Below are 15,825 nucleotides of genomic sequence, written 5' to 3' on the forward strand. Positions count from 1 at the left end.
CATATCAAAGAACCCTAAGAATTCAATTTTTGTTAAAATCAAACTAAGTTTAATTTTGGACCCTTTGGACCTTAATGTAGACCAAATTGAAAACGGAACCAAAAATTAAGAATCTAAATACACGGTTAGATTCGGCATATCAAAGAACCCCAATAATTCAATTTCTGATGAAATCAAACAAAGTTTAATTTTGGACCCTTTGGACCTCAATGTGGACCAATTTAAAAACGGGGCCTAAAATCCAAAAACTTAATACAAGGTTAGAATCAGCATATTAAAGAACCCCAAGAATTCAAGAATAAAACCCCATTGAAATTGGTCAAGAAATAAGCAATTTATACGAAGTATCTTCTTTTGCGCAATACTGTTCAATTGAATATTTCTTGCTATTGCGCAATACTGTACAATTGACAATTTCTTGCTATTGCGCAATATTGTGCTATTGGATATTTCTTCCTATTGCACAATACTGTGCAATTGAAGATTTCTTGCTATTGCACAATACTTATTATATAATAATTTACACATCCTGTTTGGTGTGTATCTCCTACCATATCATTATTATTTGCTTTTAAATATAAAACAGAAATAACCAACTTAAAATGGAAAATTTTAAAAGAAAAAAAAAGGAAAAAATAAAACACCCCCCACCCCAAAATTTTTTGAACCCCCTTATGATTCATCACCCCCAAACTCAATCCCAGCCTTCCCTTTGTGGTATGGTACCTTGCAGTACAATTTCAGAGAGATCCATACACTTGAACACAAGTTATTGTCTGTAAACTAAAAAAATGCTTATTTTTGGCCCCTTATTCCTAAACGTTTTGGGCAATTACCCCCAAACTCAATTCCAGCTTTCCCTTTGTGATATGGAACCTTGTAGTACAATTTCAGAAAGATCCATACACTTACACACAAGTTATTGTCATGAAACTAGAAAAATGCTTGTTTTTTGCCCCTTTTTTGGCCCCCAATTCCTAATATTTTGAGGCAATTACCCCTAAAATCAATCCCAGCATTCCCTGTGTGATATGGAACCTTGTGGTACAATGTCAGAGAGATCCATACACTAACACACAAGTTATGTCTGGAAGTTACAAAAATGCTTATTTTTGGCCCCTAATTCCTTAACTGTTGGTACCATAACCCCCAAAATCAATCCCAACCTTCCTTTTGTGGTATTGAACCTTATGGTAAAATTTCATAGAGATCCATTCACTTAAACTAAAGTTAGAGTGTGAAACTATAATAAGAAGAAATTGCATCTTACCTGTTTGACAGACCATTGATTTTCTGTTGAAAGTCTTAAAGATAAAGGTTTTACTACAAGTATCACATAAAATTAACATTCAAAAAGATCCATGACAAGGAGGTCAAGTCCAGATAAATCCTGTCAGATAGACATGTTCACCTTACAATTATTCCATACACCAAATAAAGTTGACCTATTGCTTATGGTAATTAAAAAACAGACCAAAACACAAAAACTTAACGTTGACCAATGAACCATGAAAATTAGGTCAAGGTCGGATGATACCAACCAGTTGGACATGTACACCTTATAATCATTAAATACACGGAATAAAGTAGACCTATTGGGAATAGTATCCGAGATATGGACTGGACCACGAAAACTTAACCTTGTTCACTGATCCATGAAATGAGGTTGAGGTCAAGTGAAAACTGTCTGACAGGCATGAGGACCTTTTTCACTGAACCATGAAAATGAGGTCAAGGACAATGAACACATGGCAGATGGGGACTTCATAACATAAGGTTTCTATATACAAAGTATGAAGCATCCATGTCTTCTACCTTCTGAAATATTAAGCTTGTAACTAAATAGTTAACACCACCGCCTGACCACTTTCCCTATGTCTCACTTTCAGAAGTGGCAGGCAAGATTAAAATGATCAGCAAATCTAAGTCAACAATACTGAAACTTCAATCGACTGCTAAAGGAAGCTATTGCCCTTATAAGACAATGTTTACTCTATTTTTGGATTCTTTGCTTTTATCTTCAATAAACTGTTGACACAAAGATATGTCTCTGGATCATGAACAAGGAGGTAGGGCCTCTAAGTGGTCAATAAACTGAGATGTACTGATAATAATGAACTAATGTAGTTCCTATCAAACTGACTTAAGCAGAACATTGAAAATTTCTTATTAATTCAAAGTCACTGGATCATGACCTAGGGGGCAGCGCCTAGAAATAGTCTTCAAACTGATATTTACTGCTAGTAATGCAACTATATAGAAAATATCATTGATCTTTCACAAGTTGTTCCTATCAAACCAACTTAGCAAAAACTTAACATTGAAAATCGCTTATTAATTGAAAGTTGCTATAATAGAAATATAAGCGATTGCGTTTCCATCAACTTTTAAATATAAAAATAAGAAGATGTGGTATGAAAGTATTTAAAGTATTTTATTTGTATGTTCACCAAGTCATAAAAAAGCTTATACTAGTCAGGTAATCTTAAAAGTAAACCGATTATATACTGACAAAATTGCCTATGCTGCAAAAAGCTCACACTGACATTTTAAGATAAAAAATGTCATAAATCAAACACATCACTAAGAAATTTGTAAACCAGAGATCTTCTGGAGGATTACAGCAAAATGCCTTGCGTGTGTAGGTAAAGGTAATATCCTTGGTTAGCTTGCTTGCTAGCTGAACTGTGAAGTCATTATAAGGTAAGGTATACTATCCTCCTTTAAGAGTAGACTAGTCCGACATATAACCAATCTATCTGTCTGTAAGACTAGACTACTCCAAAAGGAGGTAGTATAGTTAACCTTATGGTGATTTTACGGTTCAGCTAACAAGCAAGCTAGCCAAAGATACTACCTTTAACTACACACTCATGGCATTTTGCTGTAACATAAACGAATGAAATACAAAAAGGGTCAAACACACTTCTATATTCTACCAGAGAATTATTCACCAAAATTTCTATGGAGAATTTTCATACAGTGGGTGCCACATGTGGAGCAGGATCTGCTTACCCTTCCGGAGCGTGGCAAACCAGGATTAAATGAACAGATAGATGATGACTACTTATTTGGCCAGACAGCTTTTTTTTTCTAATTGTACAGTTCAACAAACAAAAGTAGGTACAACATAAAAGATTCAGATAAACATACATCTGTCTTTCAAATACATTGATGTTCAAAGAATTTACAACATTATATATGGTAAATAGTTTTAGGTTTTCATTTGATAGTTTGCTGGACAACTGTCAGCTGCTGTTAAGTTTTATTTTAAGATCTCTTCAGAACCTTTGGATGTTCCTGTATATGTGTATGGTGTTGTTATCACAGCTTTTCTCTGAAAAAGAAATATATCAAAAATAACAAAATATTCTTATTAAATTCTGAAAAATAATAGTCATGTGCATTATCAAGTAAACTAAAATCCTGAATTTGCATGAAATATTTGCCACTGGGCAGTAAACAAGCTATAACCAATCATTGCATTTTTTTCTGTTGTCAATGAGAAGGCTATATTATTTCTTTATGATAAACTAACATAAATGGGGAATGTGTCCATGGGACACAGATGATGCCCCTGCTTGCATATAATGTTATAAAAGGACATAATTCAAGAATGGTAAACGTGAAGCTACCCAAATTCGTACTTGATCTGAGTTTTGTGGTAATAAGCATTGTGTGTAAGTTTCATAACATTTGGTTGAGGCAAACTTAGGTTAGAGAATGGAAACGAAAAATTATGCAATTTTTCCATTTGTAAAGGGGTATAGTATAACTCTAGAAAGGTAAAAGTGACGCCACCCAAATTCAAACTTGATCTGTGTTTTGTGGTAATAAGCATTGTGTATAAGTTTCATAACATTTGGTTGAGGCAAACTAAAGTTAGAGAATGGAAGCAAAAGTTCAGCAATTTTTCCATTTGTAAAGGGGCATAACTCTAGAATGGTTAAAGTGACGCCACCAAATTTCAAATTTGATCTGTGTTTTTTGTGGTAATAAGCATTGTGTATAAGATTCATAACATTTGGTTGAGGCAAACTGAAGTTAGAGAATGGAAACCAATTTTGGGACGTACGGACGGGTGTACAGACGGACAAGGGTAAAACTTAATGCCCCCTCCGCTACGACAGGGGCATAAAAATCTTTGATGAAATGATACTGTAGAGATTTTCAATATTGCATTCCTTCATTGATAATTCTTTATACAATGAGATTAAATGTATACTCTGTTTTTGTGAAATTTTGATTCATCTACAGTAATGCATTCTTTCAAATGCAACCTCTGAATGATAAATGGCAAATACAACAAATGATTTCCTAAATATGTAGGATGATGATGGATGGCCTTTGAACATTCTCAATATGAAGGATGATGATAGATGGCCTTTGAACATTCTCAATATGTAGGATGATGATGGATGGTCTTTGAACATTCTCAATATGTAGGATGATGATGGATGGCCTTTGAACATTCTCAATATGTAGAATGATGATGGATGGCCTTTGAACATTCTCAATATGTAGGATGGTGATGGATGGCCTTTGAACATTCTCAATATGTAGGATGATGATGGATGGACTTTGAACATTCTCAATATGTAGGATGATGATGGATGGCCTTTGAACATTCTAAATATGAATGAATCTATTAAAGTATATCAATCACTTAATAAACCTAAAACTTACATATCTAAAATAAGAGTCTATAAACTCACCCATCTAAATTAAGGCGATTAACAATATCCCTTATAGTTATTATAAGACTTTGATGTTCTTGTGGACTTTCTACTATTATGTTATGCAGCTTGGCCATGTAGGAATCTACAGTTTCTACTGATGGAAGCTCATTTGAACCTGAAAATAAATAGGATGAATTTTTCTCGTTGTTACCATTTTTCATGGGTTGCTTTTTCTTAGAAAATTAATTTTGTGCTGTTAACATTTATATATATAAAAAAAAATCGGTATGATTGCCAATGAGACACCTTTCCACCAGACACCAAATGATGTAAAAGTTAGCAACTCCTTTATTTGCAACAAAAATATCAATTCTGATAGGTGCTAAAGTTCCTATTACTTCTGATACAATTTATGGGCATATTATAAAAAATTTGCAAACAAGCTATTTTTCACCTATTAAATTCATGTGCTACTTTTAGAGATAAATGGGATTGAAAGTTTAGATGTTTACTCAAAATTTCAGTATCTTGGACATTACAATCCACTGTACAGACATACGTAACTTTTTTGCTTTAAAAGATCAACTAAAGTGGATTTTTGTAAAAGCATCTGAAATATCTTCTCTACATGATTATGCTCTTAATTTGGGTAAAAATTCTTTGAAAATAATTCATTTTTAAGAAATTTTCATAGTTTTAGAATATTAAATGCATTTTTTGCAGTATATTTATCTTATTTAAAGACAATTTATCAGTGATTTAATAAAATTGGTACAAATAAACTTCATACATAATCAAACCAAATGTCATTTTAAAAAAGAGGAGTCCATGTATTCGTTCTCAAGCTAATGATTAAAAGCAGTCAAAAAATGCATCTTTTCCCAATATATCACATTTTGACGTTGGGAAAAAAAAATGTCATGTTAGCGACATCATTACCTTCCTTGTAACTGTACTGTATGCCCTTAACAGTAACAAGTATCCTATAAATATTTATATGACTTGGTTTTTTATAACAAATAAATTTTGAACAGTGTAAAAGAACATGAAATTTTAATATTCTTTTGTGAACAGGTTTTAAACTAACTTTTCACATCTATCACATATAATTTTTTTTTTATAACATTGGAATGAGAGATATACCTGGTATTGGAATGGCAGCAAAATGTGTAGATAATGTCGACCGTAATGAATCAAGATGTTGTTGTAATGCACAATTAGAACTTCTCTGTTGTACAGCATCTATTTCTAACTTATCAATGGCTTGTTTCATATTTTCTATATGTTTGCTGAGGATGGCATTTTGTTCCTCCAGTTCTGTCGCTTGTTTTCTAAACTGTCGTAGTTCTCCTTCTCTTGCTAAAATTTGGACAAATTAAATAAATTACTAAACAAAGCATTCTTACAGCTGATCATGTTGGTGTTTTATCTGTATGAAAATAAATGTACTTATAACCAAGTGTCATAAATTTGTAAAGTTTCAGTGATCTTTTTCAATTAATAAAATACTGAATTTGTTACAATCTGAATGAAAATCTGAATTGATATTTCCTCATGGTGTTACTCTGACTTGTGTAGTTTGGGACTATTTTTAGTACTATGACATTGTCACAATGCCAGGTCTAAAAAAAACCAATAGGGATCTACCTCTCATGGTATGTGACAATATATCCAATGTGTTTTACCAATCCCATTTTTAATATTTGATTTATCATATGTAAACCTGTCTCCTGCAAAACTTCAGTCTATTTTTATTTACTATGACCTTGACCTTAAATGCAGTGACCTCAAAATCAATAGGGCTTTTCCTCTTTTATATTACCATATATACAAGTAAGCTTGCAATCGGATATAAAGTATTTTTTACAGCAAAACAGAAACCCAAATGACTGATGAACCAAGGGCCTGACTGAATAACGGATGGACTGGTAAAATACTAACCACTTTGTTATGTGTGAAATTTTGTGAAATTTTGTTGATAAATGAATTAACACAAATTTGACAAAATCGCCTCGGTGGTCTCATGGTAGCGTGTTTGCCTCGAGTGCGGGAGGTCGTGAGTTCGAAAACTGCCCGGGTCAACCAACCAAAGAGATTAAAATTGGAATTTGCTGCTTCTCCGCAAAGCACCCGGCATTAAGAAGTAAGAGCAAAGACTGGTCGGCTTGGCGTCAGAATAATGCTTTTGGGTAAGGTGACATGTTTTCCTGCAGACTGTTACCTGTGAACTAGAACATTAAAAACCCAGCTCAGCGTGTTGGTCTAGTACAAAGCAGGGTTAGTATTCATATTACATGAACACGTTCTCGTCCTGAAATTAATTTGCCGCTGGATGTTAATTAGCCATCTATCATCATCATCATCATCATCATCAAATTTGACAAAATCTTTTTTTTTACCTACATTTATTATAATCAAGAAAATCCTCTGTAAATATTGGGATATCAAATGTTCCTGGCTCTGTTTCATCTTTAATCTATAAATATAAAAGCATTCTTTGTATAAATTTCCATTATGTTCCAATGGGCCAATTAGCAATTTTTTCTGCAAAACTTATTTTTAGAGTGAATGTTTCAACAGCAACACAGTTTAAAAAACAAACAAAGTAGGAGTTATTCTAATAAAATGGGGAAAAAACCCTATAAAGTATAAGTATGAATCATAAATTGGAAATACATTACATTGTTTGTCATCATCCAATCAAATCTGGGCATACTGTATTCAGCATCCAATCAAATCTTGATATACAGTATTCAGTATCCAATCAAATCTTGGAATACTGCATTCAGACTGAAACTCTGCTGATCTATTGTCTGTCAGAGCCAATCTTATTTACAAAGCATGTGCAAACATCCTTTCAAACTTGGCAAGCGTCAAATATTTATTACATATATCTTTATTCTCATACAGCCAATGCATTACATTGTTACAGTGAATATATGTAATTGTACAACATCTCTTGTTGCTACATTACGTAAAAGTTCTTTTATCAAATGGTGCCATTTTCAGATGCTTAAACAATATTTCATGTGATCTAACACTCGGTAAACTACAAATCCATAATAGTTTTTGGTATTAAATCAATTCTTTTTCTATTCAACCAAGTTTGCAAAATGTGACATTACAAATATGAAATTTTTCCAGAACTGGTATTCTCAATAATTAATCCTCACCTCAACTGTATTGTTGTAACTATCATCACTCACGTCCTCTGTAATATAAACAAAATGTATGTACACTATAACACCAAATACGTTGGTCACAATATTTTTTCACAAAGTACATAGGACCTTAATTTTTTAAATCACTTGCTTGTCAATTGTAGGAATACTTGCATATAAAGTCAAAAGCTTGATCAGTTGTTGTTTAGATTTTCTGTTTTAGGTAGCTACTGTTGTTTACTTAAAGATTTAAATCCTTACAATTTTGATGATTTTAAACATTTTTTGCTATAATTATGGCACTGTCTAACTTTTCAAGTAATATTGTTTTTAAAATGAATGAATACCAGATATTTTCATGGCCCCAATTGAATTTGTTTCTGGTTTTAACACACAATTTTAATTTCCTACTTTTGAAAAATATGGAATTTCATCTGATTAAAGATGGTTTGTGGATTAATAACTAGGCTACATTCATTACTCTACTTTTTTCAACATCTTGTGTGATACAGAAAATTGGCTGTGAATATACTGCAGATGGCCATGTATGTAATGTCATTTCAACAGTGACAGAAAACTTTTGTTTAAAGAATTTACATGACCAAATCAAAGTTTCTTACAACAGATAGTTAAAGTACCTTTCATCCTTTTCTCTCTAAGTATTTTGAATTGTTTAAATGCTTCTGTTTTCTGATAAGCCTCCATTTCTTTCCAGTATCTTTCTTTGTCCTTTTCTGCTTCATCAAGATATCTCTGAAAAAAAATTGTGGAATTTAGGTTCTTTTTCATATATTCATTTAAGTGACAGAATTCTAAAAATAAAATGAAACATCAATTAATAGTGTCCAAAGTAACATGTACTAAATCGGTTCCTTTTTGAAAATAAAATCATCAATTAAAGGCAAATGATGTATACCTTCATCTTGCATTTATATGTTTACACAGTCTTTAAAAACTTCAAATACCAGAGGGACATATTTTTAATATGACTAAGAAGTAAATAAAAATATCTAGTATATACATTTAATTTCATAAGCTAAATAATCGTCAGTTTGTAAATTTTCAAAACACTTGGTAGAGTTTGCTACAGAAATATTTACATGTACTTATTTGTGACATACATCTAGTTATGATAAAAGCATTTACTTTTCATTCAAACCATCTTTTCTGAGGACTGTGGATAGAGGACTAATATGAAAACACATATTATCACATTCCAATTTAAAAAAGATAATCAGTACTTTATTAAAACATTGCATTTTCTATGTCTTACAGGAGTAAAAACAAGCTATCTGGTATATTAACTAAATGTTAAAAAATGTAAAATATTCAATAATTAAGAATCTATACTTTTATAAAAGTTCCAAAATTTTACCATTTAGGTCTGGAAACATTAAAAAATAAATGTTTAAAACTAGAAGTTGCTTTACATTTTATTTTAATCTCCTATTATATATACATAATTGTTATTAATATAATTAACATTCTGGGGTATGATCCTATCTTTGCATTTCACTTGTTATGGCTTAGTGTTAAATGGGAGATAACTCTATACTTATTCACTGATTTACTCCAATAAGGCATCTTAATCATAGGACTGGTATTTATCTGTTTTTCATGTTATAATTAAAGTTTATGAAACTATGTCCTCTGGGCTATTATTCAAACTAAAATAAAGATATCAGTACTACTTATCTTTCATGTTGTTATATTTCAAACTTAGACATAGATATCAGTTTTACTTGTTTTTCATGCTGTTGTATTTATACTTAGAAAAAGATATCAGAATTACTAGTTTTTCATGCCTTTGTATATAAACTTAGATTAAGATATCAGTATTTCTAGTTTTTCATACCTTTGTATTCAAACTTAAATAAAGATATCAGTATTACTTGTTTTTTATGCCTTTGTATATAAACTTAGATTATGATATCAGTATTACTAGTTTTTCATGCCTTGGTATTTAAACTTAAAGATATCAGTATTACTTGTTTTTTTCATGCTGTTGTATTTAAACTTAGATAAAGATATCAGTCTTACTTGTTTTTCATGCCTTTGTATTTAAACTTAAATAAAGATATCAGTATTACTTGTTTTTTTCATGCTGTTGTATTTAAACTTAGATAAAGATATCAGTTTTACTTGTTTTTCATGCTGTTGTATTTATACTTAGAAAAAGATATCAGTTTTACTTGTTTTTCATGCTGTTGTATTTAAACTTAGATAAAGATATCAGTTTTACTTGTTTTTTATGCTGTTGTATTTAAACTTAGATAAAGATATCAGTTTTACTTGTTTTTCATGCTGTTGAAGTTTGCTCCATTCACTTCCTAGCAGTCTTGTTAATTCTGAGAAAGACAGGTTTGGATTTTCTTTTCTCATCACTTCTCTTTTCTCATTCAGGAACCGTATATATCCAGATAATGCTGGTTTAGGGGCATTACGGTCTTTTAGTTTCTTTCTTTTTTTCCCTTTTGGCCATCCTCCTTTTTTTGTTTTCTGAACAAAAAAAAAAAATCAAATCTGGCAAATAGCAACAATCATACAATTAATTTAATGCATGGATACCCAATGTCCAGTGTAAAATATTACAAGAAAAACAATAATATTTTAATGTTATATGAACATACATTGCTTTATACTAGACTGGCATATGCATGCTGAATAAGATTTTATATGTTTTACCTCAAAAAGTAACATGAAGAAATGTCACCATACTAGGACATATTACTCTTGTCTCTGAGTTAACTAGTCTTTTTTTTAATCATGAATGCTACAGCAAAAAAGATAAAGTCTTTTGTATATGTAATTACTAGGCTGGATATTAAACCCAAGGCCTCTCATACTACATTTGAAGTTGTGAGTAGTTTATTGACATCTACAAGTACAGGTCACTTTAAAATATCACAATTACAGTAGAGGCTTGCATCATGCTTCAGTCATTTGTTAAACATGGTTGGTGTAATTTACATATCATCTTTTGATGGGGTCTGTTACTGAGTAAATAATCCTCTCTCACCACCCGTAATTAAACTGTCAGCAATCATAAAATTGTACAAATTCTTAGATGGCATGTTTAATCCCATCAACTGATATCAGTTTGCAGGAAATGAGAAACAAAGAATATAAGTCTTACCTCTGACTGTGTTTCGTTTTCTGATGCTGGTATGTTGGACACTGAAAATACATTTATAATATTGCTTAAGTACAATTATAAAGATTGATTGTTTGTTGTTTGCTTAATGCATATTACAAATGAGAACACTTTAAGAATACATTTTACTAGTAGTAGTAGGTTCAGCCAATTGTGTCCACAACCATTATATTGTCTGTGATGCTCATTCAAGACATAGATCTTTTGGAAAGTTTGACCAAGACCATGATTCAAAGATGATGCCTTCAATTTCTGCATTTATTGCTGCTGTGACATAAACGTATCTTTGTTGGTATAGAGTCCTTTTATGTTTTATTGTTTATAATGATTGCAAATACCAAAAGTTTTCAAGACTGTATATGGTAGTATAAAAGTCCCAAATTTCTGTCTATTTACAGCTGACTTTTGCCTTGACCTTGTAAAAGGGAACCTTATATGAAAATAACTAAAGGTCTTTTCCCCTAGTGGCCATCATGCATCAAAATCTGATAAAGATCAGACGTATCTGTAAACTAGTTTTTCCTTAAAATTTCAGTACATTTATAACTGCTGCAACCTTGACCATGAATGCATTGACCTAGTCACTTAAAGACTAATTTTTTTATTTCCTCATTCATATCAATTACTAATAAAAAATTTGGTACACAATTAAAAATTTATTTTTCTCAAAAAAATATATTTTCTGAGATTTTGATCTTTTATTTAAGAGCAATTGAATATCCAAATCTAATCAAATAATGATTTACCACTCAAAAGACAATGTTTAGAAACATGAAAATCAGAGATATGATGTGTATGGAATGTCAAAAAACTCAATTAAAAGAGGAATGATAGAACCAAAACCTAGCTGTACCTATGTGACCATCATACTTCTCTCTTTTGTAACCTATTGCTATTAAATTTTATGTCACCCTATATATAACAATATGATCATATGTTGTATAACAAGTCCGGAAACATTTACCTTGTTGTAAATCTCCAAGCTGTTGGTTTGGAAGAAAACTGCCATCTTGTGTGGCAAAACTAAAAGAAAAAAATATAAATCCTTCAAGCTAGCAAAATCTTATTATTTGCATACCTTTAACAAAAAATATAATGATTTCAAACATTACACTGGTCTTTACATCTAACAAAATGTTCTCATTTCTATTACATCATACATGTACAAAAAAAATAAGAGAATTTCATTAATTTCTCAATATAATCAATTCAATAAAACTTACTATTAGTGCTCAATGGTCACTATTATCTAATGTATTGCATCTTCAGAACAATAGCACTATAATGTGTGATCATGAACTCTGATTTGTACCAGATCAAAATGAAAAGGCCAGATTTTTAATGTGCTAGCATGTCATCCTACACAAACATGTTATACTGACATCTAGCCAAACATCTTTGTTATTTCTCTAAAAGCTAGGGGCAAGCATAATATATGATGTTCCAACTGATGCCTTTTCCCGCAAAAATTGGATGTCATAAAGCATGTAAAGCAAATATCTTCATGTCACAATGTCCTATGACACGTTTTTATTTTACCTGAATGACTCCATGTCAACCAGGGCAATTCATTCATAAAATAGAAATTGGAACCTCATCTATAGTGCAAGATCATCCATGCAGTCATGGTCATTGAATTTAACATTCACCTTCCAATTATAATATATCATTATTGTAGTAACTAAACCATTTATAGAAAGTTTCAGCCATTGGCCTTCATCAGTTTCTTAGTTATCTTACTAAATTAAACAGTAGACCAGTAACTTTCACAATGCACTTATTAAAAGTATGTTCCCTTTTGTAATTTTTTATACAAGGGAAAACAATATATCAGTTTAATGATTTTAGTCAAAATCATGTTTACAACTGATATCATATTTGAATGTAACATGGACTCAACTAACATGACAAATAACCTTTGGTGTGAACATGAACACGTAACAATGAGTTGGTATATTGTGTTAAGTTAAATGTGAACATACTTTTTACACATTGTGACTTGGATGGAAAGTTGTCTCATTGGAACTCATACCACAGCTTCTTATTTCTAAAAACATGTAACAATGAGTTGGTATATTGTGTTAAGTTAGATGTGAACATGAACATGTAACAATGAGTTGGTATATTGTATTAAGTTGAGTGTGAACATGAACATGTAACAATGAGTTGGTATATTGTGTTAAGTTAGATGTGAACATGAACATGTAACAATGAGTTGGTATATTGTGTTAAGTTAGATGTGAACATGAACATGTAACAATGAGTTGGTATATTGTATTAAGTTGAGTGTGAACATGAACATGTAACAATGAGTTGGTATATTGTGTTAAGTTAGATGTGAACATGAACATGTAACAATGAGTTGGTATATTGTGTTAAGTTAGATGTGAACATGAACATGTAACAATGAGTTGGTATATTGTGTTAAGTTGAAATCTAAGTTGTACATATTCTACATTTTGTCAGACCAGTTTGAAGTGTACAGAAACAACAAAAGTTCCTACTAAAATTTGAAAACATGCTTTTAACTTACGAGGCATCAACAGTTAAATCTGTACTTTCTTTAGACACATCATCATCAAAGCCTTCAAATCCAAGCTTCAAACCAGACAAATTACCTGCCCCTGATCCATAATCCATACCTGTAAATACACAATGAAATATATATGAAGAGGTCAGTTCTATCATTTTACATTTTTCATTTTTTTTACATAAGAATAAAAGATGTTGGGTAAACAGCAATCTACAATATAAGCAAATCAAATGTAATCTACATGTATGTATAACTGATAAACTATTATGTCAGAGAAATCATTACCATAAATTATTTAAAACTTTTACTAATTTTTTTCACTGATACAAAGATTTGGTTTTGAACTTTGGCTGTATCTGTACATGTGGAATTCATGTAAAAATCAGGACATCACATCCTAATTTTTATGGTAATATTACTTTTAACGCACATCAATTTAAATATCATCAATTTTCATTTGATTTTATTATCTACTGATCCTTTCATAAAACTTATTATTAAAGAATACCATTTTAACTCTTTGTAAGATCTTTGAATATGTTTTTATCAATAATAATTATATATATATGTGTACCGGTATATATATATCTTACATGTCTTATGATAAATTAAAATATAAATAATAAAAGAAGAATGTGCCTGAGGATATGAATGCCCCTGATCAAGCTTTGCAATTTTCCAAGTTAAAAACGGCATAACTCTAGAACAGTAATGACTCACTGCCCAAATGTGAACATTGTCTGTGTGTTGTGGTTCTTAGCATTGTCTATGGGTTTCTTTTATATTTGCATGAGGCAAACTTAAGTAAGAGTTCAGGAATGAAAATGGGATGGATGGAAAGACAGCCAGTCAAGCGTAACACTTAATGCCCCAGTCACCTACGGCGAGTGCATTAAAATGTATTGTTCTACATGTATTTAAAGTTATAGTCGTAAACCCTGTAGATTTTATGTACTTATATTTTGGCATTGCACAAGGTTATGCTTTTCTCAGATTGTTTATGCCGTCTTTACACTAAATCCATTGGATGTGTACTGATTGATACTTTGCAATTGACATGGGGACAAGCATGACAAGATATCATTTATATAAAAGTTGTTATTGGCTTTGTTTTTGTCGCATTTTCAGATTTGGCGGCCCTCAGGGTTCATTTGTATATAAATGTATGATTTACTGTGATATATAATGGCATGAGACATGGCAATCCAAATAATTACGACGTCTTGAAAGGCTATTTTAATTTTTTGCCGTGATACCTTCCTTTCAAGATGTCAAAATTATTTGGATTAGAGACATGGTTCCACTGATTGCACGTGTCTTCTCTTTCTTGCTGTATAACTCGATAATCACATGTGACACATGGATACACGATTGATTCAGGTTCTAACTTCTGGGTTAAAATTGAAAGTCATTTGATTTTTCTATTAGGATGACTGCCAGGTACATGTATTTTAGAATTAAATGATCTCTGTGGTATGGTAAAGACTGGTACCCACCGGACGCAATTACGACTGGACACAATTACGAACGATTTCAATGTTTGCCATCCGAAAATCATAAATGTTTCTATAAATAAAACCCCCAATATATAAGAACTCAATAGTGGCATGATCAGAACAACAAAGATAATCCTGTCATATCAAATTCTAAGAGTACATACCTTATTGTAATAAAAAAAATTATGTTTAAAAATAAAGTACGGGAACAACATAAACAAAGGCAAAAAATGCTTTCTTGCTAAAATAATACGAAAACTCCTGAGACACCCGAAAAAGTATAACCAATGACCAAATTGAATTTATATAATGCAGCGCACAAGAATGGCCTAGAAAAAAATAATTCCATCTAATTTTTCCTGAAACCTTGTAATTGTATGATTTTAGAAAACATATTTTTACAAGATATGACATATGAATTTTATTGAACTATTTTGCAGAATGAGGCAATGATTAATTGTTGCTTACATAATGTCTAGTGGCAAATATTCCATGCACATTCAGGAAGGGAACAAATTAACTATTAAGTGACTTAAGTAGCATTTGCAAGGTAGGTATACCAGGATGAAGTGTGGGAAATGAGAGGCATTGACAATGTTAATAATATTTAATAGAATTTAAGTAACTAATCTATATCAAAATAGATCATAAGGATCATTGATCCATAAGTCTTTGAAAAAAAGTTCATTGTACCCAAACATACACATAAATATACTGTCATCTATCAGTCCTCTTAAAAGTAAGCTCTTTTAAATTTTTATGAACAAATTTTCCACAACATCTCTTCTAAAAAATCAAATGT

General features: G+C 31.2%; 1 protein-coding gene across 1 annotated transcript; it reads right to left on the reverse strand.

Annotated features, from left to right (window-relative positions):
* Positions 1-2,415: 2,415 nt before the first annotated feature.
* On the reverse strand, positions 2,416-15,292 carry LOC127731123 (high mobility group protein 20A-like). Its single transcript, XM_052239990.1, has 11 exons — positions 15,188-15,292; positions 13,528-13,636; positions 11,959-12,017; positions 10,977-11,017; positions 10,133-10,339; positions 8,479-8,593; positions 7,853-7,890; positions 7,083-7,155; positions 5,823-6,038; positions 4,716-4,854; positions 2,416-3,337 (listed from the first exon to the last, which is right to left on the reverse strand). Exons 2-11 carry the CDS (start codon positions 13,632-13,634, stop codon positions 3,325-3,327), a joined length of 1,008 nt encoding a protein of 335 aa, XP_052095950.1. The 5' UTR covers positions 13,635-13,636; positions 15,188-15,292; the 3' UTR covers positions 2,416-3,324.
* Between the last annotated feature and the right edge of the window lie 533 nt (positions 15,293-15,825).

The sequence above is a fragment of the Mytilus californianus genome, unplaced genomic scaffold (assembly GCF_021869535.1).
Source record: "Mytilus californianus isolate M0D057914Y unplaced genomic scaffold, xbMytCali1.0.p SCAF_2, whole genome shotgun sequence".
Lineage (NCBI taxonomy): Eukaryota > Metazoa > Mollusca > Bivalvia > Mytilida > Mytilidae > Mytilus > Mytilus californianus.